General features: G+C 41.0%; 1 protein-coding gene across 1 annotated transcript in view; it reads left to right on the top strand.

Annotated features, from left to right (window-relative positions):
• The window catches only part of Adamts9 (ADAM metallopeptidase with thrombospondin type 1 motif 9), a 139,405-nt gene that overhangs the window by 43,050 nt on the left and 70,876 nt on the right, over positions 1-25,479 (top strand). The window contains exons 13-22 of the mRNA XM_090323539.1: positions 6,662-6,843; positions 6,935-7,071; positions 8,461-8,578; positions 8,811-8,906; positions 15,526-15,692; positions 15,786-15,915; positions 16,798-16,924; positions 20,896-21,106; positions 21,567-21,731; positions 23,631-23,795. Coding sequence (XP_090179665.1) covers positions 6,662-6,843; positions 6,935-7,071; positions 8,461-8,578; positions 8,811-8,906; positions 15,526-15,692; positions 15,786-15,915; positions 16,798-16,924; positions 20,896-21,106; positions 21,567-21,731; positions 23,631-23,795 — 1,498 coding nt within the window. The remainder of the gene's footprint in view (positions 1-6,661; positions 6,844-6,934; positions 7,072-8,460; positions 8,579-8,810; positions 8,907-15,525; positions 15,693-15,785; positions 15,916-16,797; positions 16,925-20,895; positions 21,107-21,566; positions 21,732-23,630; positions 23,796-25,479) is intronic.

Raw genomic sequence — 25,479 nt, 5'->3', positions numbered from 1 at the left:
GCATTATTCCTTCCCCCTCAAAATAGTTCGATGTGTGTCATCTCAGAGCTTTGTTACATATATATCTATATGCTTATGTATATATTTGTTATTATATATTTATGCTTGTGGAAATAATATGTATTACATATAAAGAAGTATGTGATTTAAATAAGTGCATATTACTTTTAAAACTCAACAGTGTGTCCTATGTATATATTGATGAGTTTAAAGTTGATTGATTAAAAGTTCAACAATACACATGTGTGTATTTAAATCAAAGGTTTAAATCTCATAACAGATAGAATTTTTACAAGTGGAAATCTATCCGAACTAACTGGTATCTGCATTGATCAAAACTATTATTTCATAAGTGCCATATTTCAAGTTGCTGACACTTTCGATTTTTTTTAACATTTTTGATTTAAGAATCTCCATTCAAAAGATGCCTTGAGCCATCTTTTTCATCTTGGGTTTTCTCTCCCTCTCCTCCCTCCCACCCCCCCCCCCCACCGCCAGTTGTAGAGCAACTCTAGAAGTAAAGTGGAAAGAGATAAATCACTCCATAATTGGAATGGCTAGACAAAGAAAATCACCCAGTGTGAAGCTCTCAGCAAAAAGGGTTTTGAGCTTCAAAGTGAAACAAAGGTCCTCACATTCAGAAGTTAAGAACTGATCATTAAAGACCTCAATTAGAAGTCCTTGTCCTTGCTGTTTGCTATGGGAGGTTTAAAAAAGAAAAAAAAAAAACACAAAACAAAACCCAATCTACCTAGTTGAGTGTCAGCATTGACACCATTCTATTAAAGCTCCTCCAGGTCATTTGCACATCAGGATGCCCCTGTTAATTGAGGAAGGGGACAGACTGTTTCTCAATCTAGAGGTTACAATAGAAATGAAGAGAGTTCATTTGAAAAGTGAAAGGGGATGTAAAGTAGGGAAAATCAGATCCAAAAATCTTAGGGTGAAAGCTTGCACAGAGAGATTCTTGGAGCAGATGTCTCATTATATGGGAGGCGGCAGAGCCTGCTGTCATGCCTCTCAAGTGATGTGAGGGCACAGTCCCTTCTCGTTGGGAAGACACCCTTCCTCATCGTGGAAAGCCTTCAAATAGCTCCAGTTCTAGGACTCAAGATAGTAGTAGGTCTACATGAGAGTACTAGATTGTTGTGTTTGTTTTCATAATAAGATAGAATCTGAGAAGAATGTATTTCGATAGCATTCAGACTTTTTTTTAATGGTCCTGGGTCTGGTCTTGAACTCTGGGCCTGGGTGCTATCCTTGGGCTCTTTTTTTTTTTTGCTCAAAGCTAGCACTCTACCACTTGAACTACAGTGCCACTTCCGGTTTTTGTTCTCATGGATTTTCTTGCTCAGGTTGACTTCAAGCCATGATCCTTATATCTCAGCCTCCTGAGTAATTTTATGCTATATCTTTAGGAGTTCCTCCCTTCCCCCTGCTTCTGATCAGAAAGCAAGAACCATGATAAGCTTTGCTGTATACTTTGGGTTCTACCATGGACCAATGATCAAGTGATAGAAACAGTATTCTTTCTAACTTTGTATGTGCCTCTACCACATTTTTGGTCTGAACTGGGACATTGTAGAGGAAATGTGAGGCGATCTAGGTAGAAGCCCTGACAGTATACCTCTAACTGATTGTTTTATTTATTTTTTTAACCTCAGAGTTCTTTTTTGTTGTTTGTTTTTGACAGTAATAGGGGTTGAACTCAGGACTTCAAATTTGCTAAGAAGGTGCTCTGCCATATCAACCATACCTCCAATTAAGATAGGGTCATCTTTATACCTGGGTTCAGCCTAGACTTTGTTTCCTCATGGCACTGGGATGGCATGCACTACTGTGCCCAGCCCTTGTACTTTCCCTGTAGCTGTGTTAATAAACACAAGCCACAAAGGCTAGCTATTGTTTGGGGGAAAAAAAGTCTTGCCAATTTTTATGCCTGGGCTGGATTTGAACCATAATTTCTCTATCTCTTTTTCCCAAGACGCTAGATTTGAGCCATTGTGTTCAGGCCTTACTCTCAGTGGTAATCCATGCTCTTCACATAACATGATCATACATCCTGGTTTGCAGTTGATTCCCAGTTGATGTCTCTTCCCTTAGAGATGTTATTAATAGCTATCATTTTTTTTTGTTTCAAAATGTCATTGATTGGACCGGTAATCACATGGTTTCTGAAGCAGTAAGTATGAGAGTAAATGTTAAATTAGGGAACACCAGAAACTTAAGTTGGAAAACTAGACGAAGCATTGGAGTTAGAGGATGCATTGTCAAGCCATTGGGCCTGAGTCTTATTAGTTTGTTGTCAAAATATGGCTTTGAGCTTCCTGCAATTGTCAAATTAGACCAAGCAAAAGTACAACAAGACCTTAAGAAAGACAGATTTCCTTCTTCTGATGATCTTATTTTGCTTTTAAATTAGGAGAGAGGTAAAATTTTCCAATAACATTTCTTGTGTAGACACTTTCCTCATAGCAACTATTTGTGAAATTTTATTTAATAAGAATATTTAAGACATATGTCTATTTTATCCCCCAGAAAAGCAAATTTTTTGGCAGCAAAATTGCAGCAATTTTTCTTTGAAATATGACTTTGAATTTAGATGAACTTTGTGTGTGTGTGTTTCAAAAGAGTTACTTGTTTTCAAAATCAGTTATATGGAAGAACATTCATTAACACAGAAGTAACGTATCCAGCCTCACACATTGACTGCTTCCTTTGGAAGGCTCCCTGAACATAGGCTGGTAAAGCTCTCCTACCTACTTAGTTCCTTGCTACAGGGGCCATCAGACTCCTCTTATAAACCTCTTGGTATATGAACCACACTATCTTCTAGGGATACCTCTTGTATCATTATAAATCACCTGTACTAGCCTAAAATTTGCCTGCCTTAATGCATTATAAATATACACGAAGGCCAAGCCTCGCTTCTTAGAAGGCTGAGGCATAGAGGATTACTGTTTATAAACAGCATGGGCAGAAAAGTCCAAGAGACCTCATTTATTAAGCAGCCAAAATTCCAGGCTCGAGCTCTGTATTTTAAGACACATGATTGTTCTTTTACCAGCAAGAAAAGGGTATAAGCTTAAGACCCTGGGTTTAAACCCTTGTATTGGCACAAAAAAAAAAAAAAACAGGCAAAGAAGGTAATATTTCTGTTCAAACCATTTGCAGGCCAAAGATTTAGTTTTCTGTATGGACAGAAGACATCTGTTGATCTTTGCAAAACATTCTTTAACCTTGTCCCAGTCTTCCTCTGTGAGCTAACTGTCCTGCTTGTATGATATGTGTTTGAAAGGAAGATCCAACTTGGTGGAACATAATGGTAATTAACCTAGCAATTTTCTTATACCCTTTTTATCCTGATTCAGCCTGCATTACCTTAAAAGATTTTTACTAGTTAGAAATTGCAGTTAGTATTCTCTAAAGCTGAATTTCCTACAATTTTCATTATTTGCCTACATGGAAAGAAGTATTCTTAGCCATCTAAATTATTAAATTGTGAGATTAATATTTTTATGCCAATAAGCAAGTCCAGTTGACTAAAACTTTTCCTATTATATAGAATATGAAGTCAAGCAAACCACATTTTCTAGAACAGAAGTAAGGCCATCCAGTGCAAAAGAGCCCATTTACATTCATTAAAGTCATATGCATAATTAAGGAAGAAATGATAACCTTCTTCTCCATAAAGTGCAGGTAGAGAAGTCAGGGAATGAGTTTGATATGCAGACACCTGCGTGAAGGTCAGTTCTTTGAAGAGTGTCAATAGCTCTGTGAAGTTATGCCATCCTTCCTTACAGTGAAACTGAGGCCCAGTGACATGAAACCTTTTCCCAAGGCTACACCATTATGCAGTAGGACAGTTAGGATTCATACCTTTTGTTTCTGATTCATACCCTTTGTTTCTAACAGGCATGTTTATCAGCCTGTATAGTCATGCCTCTTACATGTGTACTTCTGTTTTTGTGTTCGTTGCTGGTGCTTGATTTCAAGGTCGTTCGCTCTTTCTTGGCTCTACCTCTTGAGCCATGCCTTCACTGCCAGCTTTTGGTTGATGAATTAGAGATAAGAGTCTCTCAGGTCTGCCTACCTGGGGCGGACTTCAAGCTGTGATCCTCACATTTCATCCTCTTGAGCAGCTAGGATTATGGGTGTGAGCCCCTGGTACTAGGTTTAAAGTGTCATTTAGTGAAAATAAATAAATGACAGAGCTGTTTTCCATAGTCAGAGCAAGCAGGGTGCAAAGTGTTTCCCTCTGGGAAAGCCACACAGTAATAAACAGCTATCTGTAGTCTAAATATCTGCTGCATTTGATCAATTTCAAAAATTGTTTGAGACTTGTTACATAAGAAAGTCAAAGCAAATCAACTTAAAAATTATTTTTAAAGAGAATGAAATATACGATACTTCTGGACAATAAATCCATGATCCATCCAATGTACGCAGTTGGATATTTTAGAAAAGAATCCATAATGATAACTTCTGCCTCAGGAAAAATAGAGGGGGTGCTCCTTTTAGGACCTTTGAAACACATTTTACTCAAGCAGGAGTGTGTTCCTCATTAGTCATATGTGTTCTATGTTGTCATATGTGTAAGAGATTGGGGTGTCTTCATAATGAGAAGATTTGGCATCCAAGAACCAAGGCTGCATTTCTCAAAGGCTCCCAAGAACGAGGCCAGATCATCCCACAGCCCGTGGATAATGTAGAATAAAGAGCATGAGACCTGGGCAACTTAGGTTCTAGTCCTGACTCTGCTCTTTTTACTAGCTGTGTGATGTTGGGAAAAGTCCTGCATTTCTCTGAGTTTCCTTTCTCTGAACTTGATATAAAAGTACTCATCTGCCCTGTTCTGGGGAAAGAATTGAAAGAATTCTGGCAAGTCAAATGCACAATGCAGATATAAACCACATGGCTATCATTGTACTTGATGGGGAAGCACTTGAACACAGACCCTGCTGTTGTTACCTGCCGTTGGGCATTCTCAATGTAGCCTTTTTCATGAAAAATATTGGCCGATGTTATCCCACTCTATGAGCTCCTCTAGTATGTGGCAGGTTTTGCAGAGGGGCTCAGCACTCGGAGAGCCGGGAAGCTTACCCAGAGTCACCATCTTATATTTGCAACATCTATGTTCCTTACTTCACTGTGCACATCTTGGATGGGAAAAGCCCATTCATTCATAGTAGTGTCAGGCGTTTCTTCCTGCGACCTGAGTGCCCCTGCAGGGGCATTTGAGAGTGCCTGGCCAAGTTCAGAGTTGGTGCTCGTACCAACTAGTGGACAAAATGCGATTCCTTTTGAGAGTTGGTGGTGAATGGGGCCGGCTGCTGACTGCTGGTGGAGGTGTTGTATAATTTGCACCCTGGGTCACATCTGGAATCTACATGTTGCATGCCAGGAATAAATTTTCACGGTCATGCTTCGCAAGATGCACTCCATCCTCTGGTTCACACAAAGGTAATGGAACCAGTGTGCTCTCTCCTTCTTCTAGTGAGTGAGTCAAAATCCGGAGACATGCCCTTTATTCCATTTTATTTGTAGAACAAAACAAAACAAAACAATGGTTGTCAGGAGGGAGGATGGGGCGGGCTGATGAGTAGGGATGGAAGGGCGTGTGTTCCTCCCCCACCCATCTCCCCAGAGTGTAAGGCACAGGTGGTAGATGGAGAGTGGCCAGCTACCCAGCAGATATTTATCAGATGTGGAGACAGAGGCTTCTCCCACTCATATCCAGCCTTGCAGGGCCATGTGAAGAATGGAGCTCTAAGGGACTGGTAGCTTACATAGAATCACGAGGGAAGGGGACCTGTCCTTAACAATTTTTGTTTGTTTGTTTGCTTTTTAATTGACATACTAGTTAGGCATGGGTGGCTCATGCCTGTAATCCTAGCTACTTAGGATCATGGTTCTAGGCAAATAAATAAATAAAAAATAAATGAAAATCTGTGACTGATCTCCAATTAACTACCAGAAGAATTGGAAGTAGAGGTGGAACTGTGCTTCAAGTGGCAAAGCGCTAGTCTTGAAATGAAAAGCTAAAGTAACTCTGCCCAGGCCCTGAGTTTTAGCTCTACAACAACAATAATAAATCTAGGCATAAAAATGGAAAGGCTGGGGGGCCAGGAGTTTGCCCTAGTCTAGTGCTTGCCTTGCATGCAAGAAGACCCGGGTTCAATTCCTCGGTACCACATACATAGAAAAAAGCTGGAAGTGGTGCTGAAGCTCAAGTGGTAGAGCTCTAGCCTTGAGAAAGTCCAAGGACAGCACCTAGGCCCTGAGTTCAAGGCCCAGAACTGGCAAAAAAAAAATGGTAGGACTGAAAATTTGTAAGAAAAAGAAGACAAACAGTATAGTCTCAGATTCAGGTTTTGTGTTTTCCTCCATAAAACAACACTCCATGGCATTTTGGTCATCTAGACAGCCTTATAAGGGTTTAGCATCCTATATCCTAGGTCAAGTATTAGGGTTTACAAAAGTTAAGTCACTTGCCCACATTTTTCTTTGTCTTATTGAAGGAGGAACGCGAGCTCAGAATCGGAGCCCTGGCCCTTCCCTCTTTCACAGGTCACCTCAATTTTTTTCCCCTAGAAAACAGTCCTGAAGGAATGAATGACCTGTATAATAGAATGTTGTGTGTGTTTTTACTTTGCCTCAGGCCAAAAAATGGTGGCAAGTACTGTGTGGGACGAAGAATGAAGTTTAAGTCTTGCAACACAGAGCCCTGTCCGAAGCAGAAGAGGGATTTCCGAGATGAGCAGTGTGCTCACTTCGATGGCAAACACTTTAACATCAACGGTCTGCTCCCAAACGTGCGCTGGGTCCCTAAGTACAGCGGAAGTAAGTAGTTCTGGGCTGATGCCCATGGTTGGCAGGCTGGCTCTGGCTCCAGGCAAAGAAGTCACAAGGGTGTCATGTTTCTCCTCTCTAGTTTTGATGAAGGATCGGTGCAAGTTGTTCTGCAGAGTGGCGGGGAACACAGCCTACTATCAGCTCCGAGACAGAGTGGTTGATGGGACTCCCTGTGGGCAGGACACAAACGATATCTGTGTGCAAGGCCTTTGCCGGGTAAGTCTCATATGGTGTTTTCTTCTTGCTGTCAGGCTGAGGTTTGTGACTTCCTTGACAGGATGGCAGCTGCTGTTCTCAGAGTCCTATCTCCTGGGCACTGGTTCAAAAGTTTGTTCTGCGGACCATTAGCATTAGACCATTGATTCTGAGGCATCCTTATAGCAAAGCCTGAGAACCACTACCCTAGCCTTTCCCTGGATCTTGTCAATCTCAGTGGGTCTCTGCACAAAACTTGCCCTTGACAATTTATACCAGTTCACATTCACATTCCTTTACTATAACCTGAGCATTGAAGGTTAAGCCCAAATGTGTCCTGATAGCGCGTTTTTCTAGAATGCATAGCTGGACTCCACAAAGATGTCAGGAGAGAGTTTCACATCACTCACCATTCATCTTGGTGCCTATGTGTTGTTCTTGGAAGGTTAAATAGAGAAACTGCTAGCTTAGCTTGGTATCAGAGCAGTGATTTCATGAGAGTCTGAAACCACTGTCAGAAATCCTTCCTAATCCATTCCGGTGCTGAGTTAATGTGTCTGTTCCTTGCACGTGGTCCACAGGCCAATTGGAGTTTCCTCATCTGTCAGGTTTGATTATAAGTGCACCCTCCCCCTCTGGTTCTGAAATGTAGACTCCCTTCTAGGTCCACTCCATGGAAACACCTTGAGTTTCTTTTTCAAGATGAGTTCCGTTCACACAGTGGAACAAAAGGCATAGGAATGTGGGGTTTCCCAGCCTCTCTGAAAGCGTTTTTCTACTTTAAACTCTTGGATAGGGAAAGTTCCAGACCATTCTTTGCCCTTTATGCAGAACTAATATGTTAACACAGTGGATTTCACATCAAATCAAATTTTCTACCCTCCTGGAAAACTGGAAAATGTCAGTACTGAGATCCTGGCTGTAAATGTCATTCCTAGCCTCAAGTGTGCAGTGGCTTTTCCCAGAAGATGGGCATGGAATCTTTAATTAGATATAACTCATCCCACTACCTCCTGCCTCTCCCCCCACCCCGCCATTGCTGAGCATTTTTTTTCTCATTGACTGTGCTTATTTGTTGACCAGCATATGTCAAACTTTAATCTCTACACACATCACACATTTGTTAAAAACGTGAACCTGAGGCGGGGAAACTGTGAACCTGGATTCAGTGGACGTGGATAGGTCCTGAGAGTCTTCATTTCTAACAGCATCATGATGGTAACAGAGCCAAGGCAGCATTGTAAATGACAGGCTGTAGACAGTATGAGTTTTCAACCTTTGTCAGCTTGAAAGGGGTACCACATCCTTGTCATGTTAGATACACATCATGGGAAGAAATGCATTACTGCCATTTTATTATCTCTTGGATGCTTACCATGTATTTCAAGTGTTTTCTTTTTTTTTTAAAAGCAAGCTGGATGTGATCATGTCTTAAACTCAAAAGCCCGGAAAGATAAATGCGGTGTTTGTGGTGGCGATAATTCTTCATGCAAAACAGTGGCAGGAATATTTAATTCGGTGCATTATGGTAAGAATCTGCTCCTAAGAGCCATGAGAAAAGTTTCAAAATGATTAACTTCATGTAATACATACAAGTATGAATGTCAAGCATAAAATCAGCCCTATTATGAAACATTAGCTATCTGACTGTAAGGCCCTAAATAGTGAAAATCATGTGTCCTTTTTGCCCCTTTTTATCCCGTTCTTGGATAAAGTGATCTATTAAATCGAATACTCAATTACTGCTGCATTCTTTCTAGGTTACAACACTGTGGTTCGAATCCCTGCTGGTGCTACGAGTATCGATGTGCGACAGCACAGTTTCTCAGGGAAATCTGAAGATGACAACTATTTAGGTGAGATGTCATGTCCCCGCCATTTGCAGGAATTTGGGGTTTCTTCCTGGAGTCATGGATGCCTGCTTGCTCTCTCCTTCCTTCCTTCCTGAAAATAGTGAATTTCTTTTCATGAAAGAAGTGGATCTTGTAATTCATTATTGTTTTGCTTTTATTCACTCACTTCCAGAATATGGACTAAGGGTTAAGTGATTGTCATATTTAATAGCAGGGGTTGTTCCCCTTTCAAACTCAATACAAAATACAAGTCACATGGTGAAAGTACTTACCCTCTAAATTTAGCAAGAAATCATAACTCTCATTGAATCTCTCTAAAGAACCTGTCCTGTGGGTGATTTGCAAATGTGTTATTAGGCGCATTAGTTGATTTAAATTTTATGTTATCGGTTGTAACTGGTAGCAAATCCCCAGTAAGCCTATTCAATATTTTATCATGCCTGGTCAGTCAGTCCTAAAATTCTATAATGGCATACATTTCTTTCCCTCAGGTGATTGCTGGAACAGCCAATTAAAAAGAAAAAAAATCTTAACATATTCTTCATTCTTCTCTCTGGGATTAATTTATGTCTGTTCCTTATATTTAACAACATAATGAGTTTGTATCTGTTCCTTATATGGAATCATAACTCACCCAAGATTTTTAACAGTTTTCCCAGCCCAGTCCCACTTCAATTTATTCATCCTAAATTGCCTTAAGTGATCATTAAATCCACTTTTTCACTCTTTAAAAGAAGGACATAGGCAATAATGGAATGATTGAACAAGATGTGACTGGTTACTCTGGACAGATAGGTACTTCATGGCCTAGCTATGGCTTCTACTTGGATTCAGAAAAAATCAGGACAATCTGCTGGGCATTTTTTAAAATTTATTAAGAAACTAATGTACTTTCTGTTTTACAATAACATCGAGGCAGGAATTGTATCCATCAGAATGCAGCTTCTGGAGAGGTTTAATCCAAGCATTGGACAAGCTGAGCTAGTTAATGAGCATTTTTGAATCAAATGAGAGCTTACATCTGTACTTTGAAATATCTGCATGAACTCATGCATTAATGAACAGTGACCCTGCTAACCATAAGTAGTTATGCATGCTCATATTATATTATTTTCTGCTGTGGATCATCATTCATCCATTTATTCACTCATTTAATATGTTATAGCATTGCTTGAGGCACAATAGTTTTTTTAAGAACAATGAACCCAGATTTAATGGAAAACCCTCTCTTCTTGGAATACAAGAAGGCCAGGAAACGGGGACAAAAACATGAGAAGGAGTAGCATTGTGTGAGAAGTAATGCACCTACTACCTGATGAATGTAACTGTAACCCCTCTTTACATTATCCCAATAAAACAAAAAACTCCTGGGCTGTGAACTGAGCACTAGGAAGACTGGAGCTGTCACTGGCTATCACGGGAAGATGAGCTGCTTATTTATCTACGTGATTAGTCTCTAGAATTTAATTTTGTAGCCATGTAGCATCTTTGGCTCCTACTACAAGCCTGCCCAGGATAAGACAAAGTCAGCAATTGCTGAATTAATTGAACAGCCATTGCATTACTAAGTGAGTATCCACTGTGTACTTAATCGAAAATGGAAACTCCTTGGAGATGAAGATTCATTTCTTCATTCCAAGGCCACAGATTTCTAATTTAGTTAACCAGAAGAAAGAAAACAGCATCATCTTTTTTTTTTTGGGGGGGGGGGATGGGATGGGATTGTTTCATGGGGCTTAAACTCTGGGCCTGGGTGCTGTCCCTGAGCTTTTCAGCTCAAAGGTAGGGCGGTACCACTCTACCCTTGAGCCACAGCCCCACTTCCCATTTTCTGTTGATTAATTAGAGATAAGAGTCACATGGGCTTTTGTAGTGTCTGGGCTGGCTTTGAACTGCAATCTTCCCATCTCAGCTCCTAAGTAGCTAGGATTACAGGCATGAGCCACCACGCCTGGGTTAGCCTCATCTTTTTGATACCCCAAATACTCACTTAAATGGCAACTTTATAAGAAAAGTAACAGGGTTGGGGCTGGGACTTAGTGAGTCATGTGTTTAGAACGTGCAAAGCCCTGGGTTCAATCTTCAGCAAGAGAAGGAATTGAAGTCAGAGTTCACAAAGTTCTCAAGGACTCTTGTCAAATTATTTTGAGAAGAATCCCACACGTCTATTTCCATAACTGTGCAGACTGGATCAAGTGTTTCTCTCCAGGCTCTTGGTTATTAATATGAGTGCTTAGTCTGTGTGCCCTCACTATAACCACTTGCTAATTGAATCGAGTAGCTATGCTCACTGCCTCCTCTATTAATTAGCTTCTGGAGAGCTGAAAGTCACTTTGAATTGTTCCTTTCTGCTCTCAAAAGGGAGAAGGATTCTCTTCTATTCTTCTTCTTGATAAAATGATTTCTGTCCAAGTAGTGGCCTTAATTTAGTTCAACTTCATCAGTACATGTCAAGTACCTAAATTCACCTATTCTTCATTGGACATTTCTTAATCTCTTTGTAAAGAATGACAACAAAATTACAGATCTGGCCCTAGGACAGACAGCCTGAATCAGTCCTGGCTCTGTAATGGACTATTATGAGAAAGTCACATGCTTTAGAAAGTCTCTCTGGAAGGAAATAAAAAGAATGCAAACATTTCTGAATGCTGGTGGTTCTCTCCTGTAATCCTCCCTACTCAGGAATTGAGGTTCAAAACCAGCCCCGGCAGACAAAACCATGAGACTCTTCTGCCCAGTTACCAGAGGGCCAGAAGTACTCATGTGGTAAAGCACTTGCCTTAAGTGTAAAAGCAAAGAGAGAGTAGGAAGCACTGAGTTCAAGTCCCAGTACATAAATGCAAGCGTTGATTGCAAGTCACCCTTCATTGAGGATGGCCAGTTGACACCTCAGCTTTTGAACCTCACAGTCATTTAACAAGTTAGGAAGAATTCAATGCCATTAAGTCTAGAGTATGTGAGTGTTTACTCTTGGCTTATAGCAGGGGACAATGGAGTCCTGAGGAGGCCTTACAGCCCACACTCACTTTTGTGAGTTCAGTCACTGTGGTTTGGTTGCTAAGCAACCGTCATCCTCATCCTTGATGGTTGTATAAAGGTCAGTGGAGTCATACTCTCCCTGTGTGTTTTGATGGGGTAGCAGTTTCCAAGAGAGAGGGCTTTTGTAATAACCCAGATCTGATGGGTGCAATGGGAGGGAAAGCAACCCAGGAAATTACCTCCCCTAATCGCATTAGCGGGAGGTTGAGCAGGAGACTCTTATTTGCAGGAAGCGATTTGTTTCACAAGGTACCGAAGCAGAAAAGTTTCCCTGTCACAGCTCGTCCTTTCATAGAGACTCGTTGTATACTGCTATTGCCATGTTCCTATCTCTTTAGGAGAAATTGGAGGCATTTCTGTGATACTTATTTTTTTCTCCAAGACACTTGGCCCTTGATTAATTGTGGCAGAGGGAAGTCAGGAATCGATTCAGTGCAAGATAAAGCAGGAATTCTCCTTCATCTCTGACTTCACGGATATCTGGGGATAAGCCATGTATCAGAGCTATTGTAAGAGGAGGCTTTCTTGATGTGAGCCTGTATCCCATTCTTTAGTTCCCATTAACTAGGATAGATAAGAAGTGTAGGGCGAAATACTAGCAAGTCAGCATAAACATGAGAGAGGCCTGGAGACAAGGGAAAAGACCCCTGGGAATAACCTAGAGGGGACCACAGCTCTTTGTGATTAGAACAGGATTATTGCTGAACTTCCACAACTGGCATGTGACAGGTCACTACCTCCCCCTTTTGCATGGGGCATCTGTTGGAGTGCTAGCATGAGACTTCACTTGAAAGAAAGAATCGGGTGATTTTTGTTGATGGCCCATCATGCCATCACCATGTAAGTGACCTATTTTAGGGAGCAGATTTTGGGTGCCTGAAGTACCACAGAAACAACCTGGCCCCCAGTCAGTGACCTGCTGCAAGGGCCTGCATCTTGCATGGCTGGTGGGGCTCACACCGCAGGAGCACAGGTGAAGAAGCTTGTTAGGGGTTTACCTTGGCTGTGGGCGCACTGCTTGTCAGTACTGTCACATTCAGCCACTCCTTCTTTTAATATCTGGACACCTTCATAGAGCTGGGATCATTCTTGGGTTAGCAAAAGTGAACTTTTAAACCTTTTTATAAAAAACTAGAGGGCTGACAAAACCCACCTTTTCCATTTTTTTTTCAATCTGTAGACACACTTGGCTTCTAATTGTATACAAAGGGAAGAATGCACAAATTAATTCATTTCTTTAACAAGCATTTGTTGACTTCTTAGAAAATGTTCATGGTTCACCGTTCTGGAGACAGATGCCATGCTTAGAAGCCACTTAGTTTGAGAAGTCAAGCATCTCTAAATCACGCCTTTTTGTGTTGTGGTAGAATACACTACCTTCTCCCTCGTGTGTGTGTGTGTGTGTGTGTGTGTGTGTGTGTGTGTGTGTGTGTGTAAAGTTTATCCTTTTAGAAATTAATCCCTGTGCTATAATTAGACATCCAGATATCCAGAACTTCATACATTTTTCAGGACTGCAGTGTTGTTCTCTCTGATGATATGGCTTCATTCCTGTCCTTGCTCTGGGCAGCCACGGTTGGCCTCTTTGTTCTGTGGGCTTTGCTATGGTAGATTGCATAATGCATTGAACTCTGTCAGTCAATCTGATCAAACCCTCATTTGGACAGGAATCTGTCACTTGACTCAAGCAGTTTTCCAATATCTCATTTCAGCTTCATTGACTCTTTCCATCTTTGGCACGAGTAAGAGTCGATTCATTCTCCTGAAATTCTTCCTGTGGCTGTTTAAAACAAGAGCTGTAGTGGTGAATACAGCATACCAGCATCCTTGTCCTTGTGGGTCCAGGGAGAAAATTTACAGTGGGTGAAGGGATGGGAATATGAATCTCAGTTGGCAGTGGGAGTCATTCACAGTTTTCAGAAGGAAGATTTTGGTACATGTATTAAGCTTTTACCTGTGGGACAAGGTTAGTGTAAGATATAGAGCTGGGCGTTGTACTATATACCTGTAATCCCAGGTATATTGGAAAGGGAAGTGGGAGGATTGCTGTCTGAAACTTCATGCAAAAGCATTCCAGGTGCTATGGCCCACATCTGTAATCTCAGGTATTTTGAAAGGGGAAAGTAGGAGGTTTGCCATCAGAGGCCCACCAGGACAAAAGCATGGAGTCCTGTATGAAAAACCAAAAGAAAGGCAAAAAGGCTCATTGTAGTAACTTGTGCCTATAATCCCAGGTAGCTACTCAAGAAGCCGAGATCAACAGGCCTCAAGTTTGAATCCGGACAGGCAAAAAAAAAAAAAAAATTAGCATGACCTGATCTCAGAAAATAAGCCAAATGATGTCACCTCTGTAGAAAGCTGACATCAAGAGGATTCAGGTCTAAGGCTAGACCCAGGAAAGAGAGCTGTGGGTATGGCTCAAGTGGTAGAAAGCTGCCTGGCAAGTGAGACCCTGAGTTCAAACCTCTAAACCACACACATACACAGCCAAAAGACAGGACTAGTAGTTTAGGTCAGGTAGCAGAATTCTTACCTAACAAATGCAAAGCTCGTGCAAAAAAAACCGAACACCAAAACCACAAAGTAAAGCCAAAAAGGACACCACGAGATGCCTTGGAACTATGTACAATATTCTCTCCCAGCTTCTCATGCCAGGCATTTGGTAGCAGTTCCTGGGTAGCTGATAACTGGGAATTTTGTAGTGTGGTTATAGTTGTGCATGCAGTCAGGGCTGCTCTGTCATCTGAAGGCTTGGCAGGTTGGAGAATCCATTTCTAGATGCTTTTGTCAAGGTTGCAGGTAGAAAGGGTTCAGGCCTTCCCTGATATTTCCAAGCCACCAGCTGGCCTTTCCCAAGGTCAGATTCAAAGAAGAGGGAAACAGAACCACAGTGCTTTTGATCTGGCCTTGAAAGTCAATGCCATTTTTTAAAAATATTTTAAATATCCTGGTGATCTTGCAGCCATCCCTCCTCAACTAGAGTAGGAAGAAGTATCTGTGGGGAGGGATCTGAGGCCATTTTAGGATGTCTCCGCTGAAGATTTCACTGGACAGGTGACATCTGAGCATCATATTGACCATATATTTTAAGATTTTAACATTTGCCAAACAAAGAAGACTTAATGAAGGCTTAGTAGTCTCAACTGATGTCAGATATGTATCTATATGTATATACATATATAGGGGAATCAGTTTGTATAAGTATCCAGTTCATTGGCAGGTCATAATATTTTTGAGTCACAGTATTTTCTAATCATAATATTTGACCTCCGTTTATAATCTTGTAACCATGTTATTATAAGCCCTCAGGCTGGCTAGGATCTGTGTCTTTTATCCCATTGTCAGATATCATAGAAGGATATGTGTTTTTAGCTTCATGCTGCAGGGTAAGAACTAGAGACTGAGTAGGAAAACGATTGTTCAAGGTCACACAGAGACCGTGTGATAAGCCCAATGAATGTGAATACAGGCGTGTCCGGCCGGCGCAGAAGCTGCCTGTCTTCTGCACCTCTATCAAATCATGACTTTCTATTTCACACAGCTAGTCACAGGAGGTCATCGAGTTCTCTTTTCTCATCTACAGCTTTATCAAGCAGTAAAGGCGAATTCTTGCTAAATGGTGATTTTGTGGTCACGATGTCCAAAAGGGAAATCCGTGTTGGCAATGCCGTGATTGAGTACAGCGGCTCCGACAATGTTGTGGAAAGAATCAACTCCACAGACCGCATCGACCAGGAGCTTCTGCTTCAGGTAAACACTCAGCCACAAGTTCGTAAGGCCTTTGTCATTCCTTTGGATCCACTGACCCTCAACTATTTCTCTCCATTTTGTCCACACATATAGGTTTTGTCCGTGGGAAAGTTATTCAACCCTGATGTGCGCTATTCTTTCAATATTCCAATTGGTGACAAGCCTCAGCAGTTTTACTGGAACAGTCACGGGCCCTGGCAAGCTTGTAGCAAACCCTGCCAAGGTATCTGCTTGGAGTTCTAGTTTAGTTGGATTTGAAGACATTTTTTAAGTCAAGAAAGAGAAAAAAGAAAAAGAGCTGCTTAGCCAGGCGCAATAATCTATGCCTGAAATTCTAGCTACTTAGGAGGTTAAGATGAGGAGGATTGTGAATTAAGGTCAGCCTGGGCAAAAAGTGAGACTGTATTTGAGAAATAAGAGAAGCAAAAAAAGTGTTAGGGCATATCTGAACTGGTAGAGCACCTGCTTAGCAAGTACAAAGCCCTAAGTTCAAACCCTACTACTGGCAATACATATTCCCCCTACCACATACACACACACACACACACACACACACACACACACACGCCTACATACACACATACATGAATGCAGTTTACGAACTTTTCTATGTATATGTGTCCTCAAATCTTCTTTCTTTTGAACTTTCGGGCAGTTTGGGGCTGCAAAGTTAAATTATTGAAGACTTGGGTTATGTTAGGCTTCTTCCTTCTAAGAGGTTTGCACACTGTGTGTGAAGCCAAGCCAAAAAACCTGTGCCAAGTTAACTTTCCAGAGATGTGGTTTTAATACTCATATTATATGTTATTTATTTTGTTTCCTTTTATTAAATTAGGGTCATCAAATTACAGCCACAGGGCTAAATCCAGCCTACCACCTTCTTTTAATCCACAAAGTTTTATTGGAACACAGCCACACCAATTTGTTTATGTATTGTCAATGTGCATCTGTTTTTGTCTTGTAAAAGAAGCCCAACAGAAATCCCATGGCCCACAAAATGGAACAACACATTTGCCATCTAGCCTTTTTAAACAGAAAATGTTCGCAAAATCTTTCACTAAATAATGGGTTATTTTCTTTGCCTAATTCTCTTTCCTCTGCTTAGGGGAGCGGAGACGAAGACCCGTTTGTACCAGGGAATCTGATCAGCTAACTGTTTCTGATCAAAGATGTGATCGGCTGTCCCAGCCAGGACCCGTCACGGAAGCCTGTGCCACAGACTGCGACTTGAGGTGGGGCCTCGGTTTTCCCCCTGGTCTTTAGTTCTGAGCTGAGAGATATTGATGGGAAGGATTTACATAGACCAGAAAGAAGGCAGCTGAACTTTTGTTACTCTTCTGGCATTTCCATGAAATAACTTTCAGCTAATTCTCTATACCTCTGGAACCCCTTTAACCAAGACCTGTAACTCAATATTTCTGATTCTCCTAAGAGTTAAAAATAGTTTAACAGAGTCTGGCATTTGCCAGAAAACATTCTCATATGATCCTTAAAAGTCACTCAGAGCTGGGCGCAGTGGCTCATGTCTTTAATCCTAACTACTCGGGAAGCTGAGGTCTGAGGATCTCAGTTCAAAGCCAGCCCAGGCATGTGAGACTCATCTCTAATTACTAGAAAATGGGAAGTGGGGCTATGGCCCAGGAGTAGGGTGGTATCCTTGAGCTGAAGAGCTCAGAGACAGCACCCAGGCCCAGAGTTCAAGCCCCCATGATATACCAAAAAAAAAAAAAAAAGAAAAAGAAAAGTCAGTCACTTAGCAGGTTGAAAGCCAACAATACAAAGAGAAACTTTATCCATCTGTAGAACCAAAAGGTTCTCCATCAATGCAAAGGGTTTACCACCAGGAAAGCTCTTAAGACACTAAATTAAGAGTAGAGGATTTGGGGAAACAAAGAAATCTAATTCTGTATTTAATCAGTTATGAAATCTGAGGCAGGAAATGAAAGAGCAAGTGGGAAATTCTAAACCCTTCCCATTTGCCCTCAAGCTTGATTGTGTCCTGTTCAAGTGTTTAACAGCCTGAGGGTTGCCTGGGTAATTTACATGCCAGGTAAATTCAGGTGAGTGGTTGCTTTATCTAATTTTTTTTTAGGTGAGAGATTATTAGCCTAGAATGGTATGTGAATGTACTAAGTCTTTCCATTCATAAGTACCCAAGTAAATAAATACTTCAGCATGCTAACATTTCTAAATTACCTTGCCAATTCTGTCAAGTTGTATTGGCTTACTGTAGTGCTGGAATATAGACTTTGTAAGTCCCTGTTGAGGTTTTGAGAGAAGAAGAAGTGTGGCCATCAATTAGTGATGTCTGCCAGGGGAATTAGAGTGATAGTGATAGTATGCATGCCATATTTCTTCTAGTTCTATCTGTGTTTCTTGCTTCAAAACCTTGATCATTCTACCTTACCACTCTTATCTGTTGTTACTGATCTGCTTGTTTATTAACTTGCCAAATAGCATGGACAGAAGTCATTGTATAAAGCAAGAGCAAATAAACAACAGTAACCAAATAAACATAAATACACTGGGCAATATTCTTGTTTTAGGTAGCATTCATATAAGACCATGTGTACACACACACACACACACACACACACACACACACACACACACACACTCACTCACTCACATAATACATATATTTGTTAAGAAACTGCTGAACAGGCCAGGTGTCAGTGGCTAGCTCCTATAAGCTATTCAGAAGGCTGAGATATGAGGATCACAGTTTGAAGCCAGTTCAGGTAGGAAAGTCCATGAGAACCTTACTTCTAATTAACCCTATAAAAATCTACAAGTGAAACTGTAGCTCAAATGGTAGAGTGTCAGCCCTGAGAAAAAGCAGCTCAAGGACAGCTCTCAGGCCTGAGTTGAAGACCATGACTGACACAAAGAAAAAAATTGTATTGAATTGAATGAATCACTAAAGTTTGGTGGGGGAAAAGACCTGAATTTATAAATAGATACCGTGAGATCCAGCCTTAATAAACTGAGAAAGGTTGCAATTTCAGATTCACTTTTTATGCAGTTCCCATCACTCTGAAAGTTGTAATAGTCATTAACATTCTAATTTATGTTTTTAATAGCTATATATTCTTCTATTAGTATCCCCATGCTAATGGGATAGATTTTATATTGTCTTATGGTCTTACATATGAACTTACATTATCCTATTAGTACTAATGAAAGCTCCATTCATTTCTCAAACACCACCATGGCTTAGTTATTATTACTGTTTTACAAATGAAGGAAACAAAAGCTCAGACAAGTTTCTCAACTTGCTTAAGTCTTGCATCTAGCTAGTGCAGTCTGAGTCATCTGCCTCTAGAACCCATGGACTTATTAACCCCCAGAAGGAAGCTGTTTCCATTCTTCATCTGTCATGAAGAGGAACAACAGTCACAAATCCCATTCTGTAGAGATTTTCTTCCAATGTGAAAAATTTCCTCTTATTAATATATTGAGATGTTTGTCTAGGCTATAATCATTAAACATTCTAGTACTTTATTTCCCATGAAATGAAATGAATAGCCTCAAAACCCTGAAGTGGACTGTCTAGCAAAAAAGACCTAGGATCACATTTTAAGAAGCATTCAAAGGCAGGTTCATGACCTTCCTACACACTCCTCAAGGGTCTCTACTCAGGTTCTGGGGAATTGTGGGAAAGTCAGGGAAATGACTTTTGCAGCCCAAGCTGCTCGTGTGTTTTCTTGTGGAGGCAGGATGCCTGCCCCTTTTATCCCGGATGGAAAATAACCTTTCCACAAGGAAATGGTGGTGGAGGCAATGAAAGTCTAGCCAAGAGCCAAAGTGTAGATGGACATTCCAGATGCCTCTGTTGAATTGATCTACATTTTTGCCACACTTCATGTAGGAAGTGAGAGTGTGCCCCTACACCTCAGTGACAGGATGAGATAAAAGCCTGCGCTTATAGACCCTCATTTAACATGTCCCATCTTAGAACAAAATCCACCCAGGGCTGTGTCACTTTGATGGAAAAAAAAAATCTTTCTGGCCCACTTATCTTGCTAGTGGCCAACTTTGACCCACTTTAGGACATTAGTGAGAAATTCCATGACACACATGTAGTGTGTACTCCTCTTTTGTTTTAGAATTGTATACAGAAGAACTCTTTAGAATACTTGAAATTGGAGAGCTGCCCAATTTCTCAGCAGAAGAGAATTCACAATCAAGAATCAAGTCAGATGCAGATCATAGGGAAATTATCTCTCTTATGTTTGTAAATCTAATCAGTAAAATATACTTTGGGTTCACTTTGTTTAGACTTTGCTGTTCAATTTGAACATTTTTTAAAGACTTTAAGCAATACTGGTACCGCTAGCACAGTTCATCAGTGGTTACTGAATATTTCCTATGTGCCCAGGAAGTTTTCTTATAAATACCAGGAATATAAAGATGACAATGATATATAGATTTAATTTTAAGGTTAACCTATAATTCAGTCATTTAATTTTAAAAAACATATAATGAAGTTTTAAAGAACATGGCTATGTCTTCAAGGAATCTGCAATCTTTGATAATAATGAATATAGCACTTAACCCACTGGGAATTCACAAGTATAAGCCAGGTGCTGGTATCTCACACCTGTAATCCTAGCCACTCTGGAGGCTAAGATCTGAGGATCCAGTTTCAAAACCATCCCAGGCAGGAAAGTCCCTGACACTCTTATCTCCAATTAGCCACCAGAAAGCAGGAAGTGGCATTGTGGCTCAGAGGCCAGGGAATTAGCCTTGAGCAAAAATGCTCAGGGACAATGCCCAGGCCTTTAATTTAAGCCCCATAACAAAAAAAAAATAGTTTACAAAAACAGTTCCAATTATTTGTTCCTCTGTCAATTGAACTTTTAAAAAATAAAATTGCTTTTTTCCCCCTCTGTTGGATCCTCCATCCCCTGCCTTTTTGGTTGCTTAAATTTCAGATTAACTATATCAAGACAGAATCTTCATAAAGTTAGGAACACTGACAACCATTCTGGCACATCCATATAAATTAGAAGGCTTGAAAAATACATGAATATTCTCTAACTTTTAGTAACTTTGTGGCTTTGGGCTTCTTGCTGTTTCAATTAAGAGGAAAGGGAACTCTACTGTTTCACAAGTTGGATAAATTCCGTGTGTGTGTGTGTGTGTGTGTGTGTGTGTGTGTGTGTGTGTGTGTTAAATTCTCCTCATTATTTATTGACAGGTGGCATGTTGCCAGCAGGAGTGAATGCAGTTCCCAGTGTGGTTTGGGTTATCGCACTTTAGACATCTACTGCGCTAAATACAGTAGGATAGATGGAAAGACTGAGAAGGTTGATGATCATTTTTGCAGTAATCAACCCAAACCAAGCAGCCGGGAAAAATGCTCAGGAGAGTGTAACACAGGTGGCTGGCGCTATTCTGCTTGGACTGAAGTAAGTTGGTTCTGAAGTAAGTGTGATGAGTTCATGGTAGTTCTTCCCAGAATTGTATTAAGAAACCTCATTTAAGCTGCATAGCAAAGAAAGCCATGATTGATTTATGATGCTTGGCCTCATTCAAACTTGGTAGGAAAGAATTCCTTGATTGACTTATAATGTCTGACATGGGTATGGCATATGGAAAATTGGGAGTGGTAAAATAAACAACTAGTCACTTTCCTATCCCCTACAGGCCATTTCCAGTGTTCTTTTCTTATGCCAATAAGTTAATATTGACATGAACCTAATGAATAGATTACATGAGAAGATTTCTCCAAAATGAAAAATGTGTAGAAAGTTGACCAGAGTTGATGGTTTGTTTAGGGTCAGAAGAAACAGCACAGCCAGTATCTTGGCCCTGCTTGACAAGAAACTCAGCAGAAGTTTTTCTTAATTTTTTTTTTTGTCCACATAGTGTTCTAAGAGCTGTGATGGTGGAAGCCAGAGAAGAAGAGCTATTTGTGTCAACACTCGAAATGATGTCTTGGATGACAGCAAATGCACACATCAGGAGAAAGTCACCACGCAGAGGTGCAACGAGTTCCCATGTCCCCAGTGGAAATTAGGAGAGTGGTCAGAGGTGAGAGGGAAGGGTCACTTAAATCAACCCAGAACCCCTAATGCTGGGTCTCATCCGTCCTGTTGAAGGATAGGCTTCCGGCACGTTCTGATTTCCCTTAAAGAAGCTCTCAACATACACTGTGATGACAGTACTGGAAGTGATTATTTCACTGGTAACCTCAGAGTCACTGTGGGATTTGCTTGATCACTGGGGACTTGGAGGCTGTTCCTTACCTTCCCTATTTTTTGAGCCATAACTAAGCTCCTGAATGAACATTGGGGGTTTATTCATCTTAAGGGCATCCTAGTTTCTACTACAGTACTATATGCTGTGTCCCACTTCTGTGTATTTGAAGTAAGACAATCAGACCTCAGTGAATGTTCACCTGATTTAGCACATGTAGTTGCTGGAGGAAAACAGAGCTAAAGATAAAGGGCTGAGGGGCTGAGAGTTTGGCTAGTGGTAGAGTGTTTGCTTTGATTGCATGAAGATCTGGGTTCGATTCTTTGGTACGACATACATAGAAAAAGCTGGAAGTGGTGCTGTGGCTCAAGTGGTAGAGCACTAGCCTCGAGGAAAACCCAAGGACATGTTCAGGTCCTGCATTCACGTCCCAGGCCTGGAAAAAAAGGGGCGGGGGAAGGACTGAGACTGACAGTATTCCACATCTATGCTTTTACTCACCTCTTACTTGATGAAACACAAGACAACCCCTTTCTTCCTTGTGGCCCTAGACTGCAAAAGACAGAAGGTAGAACCTCTTTCTTGGTCTTGCAGTGGAGTATTCACATTCAATGTTAATATGCCTCTGTGCTCTTTGGCCTGATAAGATCCTTATCAAGAAGATGCTTTCTTTCTCCTTGTTGAGGGACAGTGAACTCAAGAGGAGCAGAAGTTCCATGCTAAGGGACTCTCCTGTCGCCTCCTTCTCCCATCCACAGTACAATATTAGCTGTGCTTTGTCACTATCAAATATTTCTGATGGATTCTGTTAGCACTGAGGAAATAGTGGACAAGTAACAGTATATATGATGGACCGTTTCTCCTTTCTGGATACACTGACAGCCCAGAGCTTTAGGACCAGTTAAGCTTTAAATATTTGATTGAGAAAAAGAAAAGATGAAAGGTGATAATACATTAAAGTTTAATTTAAAGAAATTACTTACATCGTTTATAATAAAGGATCATTTCAGATTGAGTAATAAACTTCTGCAGCAATACTTGATAAGATGGGAAATCGAACTGTAAGTTCATTATGACTCATAATTCCTTCGATAAAAAGATCAGAAAGAAAGCAACAAAGCATTGATAATGAGAACCCTTAGGTAGTTAAGATTTTGGATTATTATAATACTTCCTTTTATGTCCGTTTTCTATTTCTTCAATCTTCTAAAATGAGCACGAATAGTAATAATGATTTCAATGAACATCTTTTGAAGGAAAATTGCACTAAGCACTTCACTGGGTTTTTTTTCCTTCCATTTAAATTTCACAACCCTTTGCAGTCATCACTTCTGGTAGCCTCACCTGGCAGATGAGGAAATTGTGGCCCACAGAGGCTGTATGGTTGGTATAGGGGTTAAAATCTTAAGTTGGTCTGACTCACAATTCCCCTGCTCCCCTCCTCTGCTAGAAAATCAAGACTTCATTTTTTGATGTTTCAGAGTTTGATAATCTGTTCAGTTGATTCTCTATTTGAAATTGGCTCAAAGACTAGAAATATAGAGAGGATGAGATACAGGGGAAAAAAAGACAGAAAAAAAATGAAACAGAAAAAGAGAGAAGGGAAAGTGTTGGAATGTGGTTTGCGAGGCGGGCGTGTTGGGGAGAAGAGCATCCATCTGTTCATCCTCCTCGATGAGTAGCCACATCCCTAGGATCAGAGACGACCCTGACTGGCTCTGCTTTTCATTCCAGTGCTTGGTCACCTGTGGCAAAGGACACAAGCACCGCCAGGTCTGGTGTCAGTTTGGCGAAGATCGAATGAATGACAGAATGTGTGACGCCCTGCCCAAACCTGCCTCCATGCAGGCGTGTCAGCAGCCAGAGTGTGCATCCTGGCAGGCGGGTTCCTGGGGGCAGGTATTTGGAAACAATATGATTCTTAACTGCATTTTCCCCTCCTTATCTGGAGAGGCCTGACAGAGAGACATTCCAGAGTCCAGCGGTAGCTCTAACATGCTGGAGGGTGCTGGCATGCCCAGCACCTCAGTGGTGGTGGGGGTGACAGGTCAAGCTCTGCAGCATTCCCGAACCTTGCCTGTTGGCATCGACTGCCCAAGCTAAAAACCCACATGTGTGTTTCACCCTATAGTTTCAACAGCCTACAAGCCTTTAAACAAATTCGCCACAGAAGTAGTGTCTGGCTGATGTTATCTCTTCCCAGGCCTCTGCTGGCCTGTTTCAGAAAACCCTCGCCTTTGCCAGGAGGGTCGGGATTGGAATTTGGAAGGGATATTTTGGCTCCTGCCATGATAAATCCAAAGCTCGCATCGCATCATAAATAAGTCAGAGCAGTCAAACGTAATTAATTAGATCAAAGGATACAGAATGATCAGGCTTGAAAGGAATCCTTTCCAAGGTTCGCTGATCTTAACTTGAACCATTCCCAAAAGAGAGTGTCTCCCTCTGACTTGTGTTTACTCTCAGAATGCAGGCCTTCCTAATATAGAAGCAAGAGGGCTCTGCCTCGTATTTAAGCAGTACTCCGTGTTCCCAGTAGAAGTCAAACATCTGTCGGCTGTCGTTTATGTAATCTCCCACAGAATGGCTCTCCCTCCACCCCCTCCAGCCAAAGCCACTTCTGTTTCACAGCCTCTGTCTTCATTTCCAAACTTGTGTGGCAAAGAGGGAGGAGCTGTGTTACTACTCCTTAGTTTCTCTTCTCCATGTTTTCCCACTTCATAGCAATCAATAACAGCCAATCAGATCTGAATAAATAGGGAAGAGTCTATCACATTTCTCAATCCAACTTCCTCTTGGCACATCTGCATGCGTGCAGGGACTAAGATGAGAACACACCTCAGGTTTGGAATACAACATCTATTAAAGCTAACAGGTCTATTTGGTTTTAGTTGTTGTTTTTTTAAATTCTGATTCTGTCTTATAAGAGAATTGTTCTTCCTTTGACTAATCATGTAATTAAGGGAAATAATCAGTTTTTTAAATGGTTGAAGTCATAAATGTTCATAAGAGAGATTTTACATAATGTACTTTAAATACATTTGGGGGTTGGAGGTGAATCTAAGACCTCATACATGTTAAATACATGTGCTACCCCTGAGTTATACTCCAGCCCCCTTTCTGTTGGTGTTCTTTCTCTATTTTGTTTCTCTCCTCTAGTCTTCTCTTTTTCTCTCTCTCCTTCTCCATCCCTCCCTCCTTCCCTTCCTCTCTTCTGATTCTGAGTTTAAGATATAAAGGTAGGTAATTGATTTGAGATCATCTTTTCTTTTCTTTTTAAAAAAAAATTTATTTATTTATTTATTTTGCCTGTCCTGGGCTACAGCCCTACCCTTGAGCCAAGCCCCGCTTCCTGTTTTCTAGAGGTTAATTGGAGATAAGAATCTCAGGTCCTTTTATACCTGGGCTGGCTTGAACCTTGATCCTCAGATCTCAGCCTCCTCAGTAGCTAGGATTATAGGCGTGAGTCAGCTCACCTGGCAAATTTTTTTTAGTCAGTCAACTAAATGTCAAAATTATAGGACTCCACTAAGTACCTGTTTCAGTCATGTATTCTGCTTAGCAGTGTGGAAGGTGTAGAAAC

The sequence above is a fragment of the Megascapheus bottae genome, chromosome 2 (assembly GCF_031878675.1).
Source record: "Megascapheus bottae isolate mThoBot1 chromosome 2, mThoBot2.hap1, whole genome shotgun sequence".
NCBI classification, from domain to species: domain Eukaryota; kingdom Metazoa; phylum Chordata; class Mammalia; order Rodentia; family Geomyidae; genus Megascapheus; species Megascapheus bottae.
This window is presented reverse-complemented; position numbering and strand designations above follow the sequence as displayed.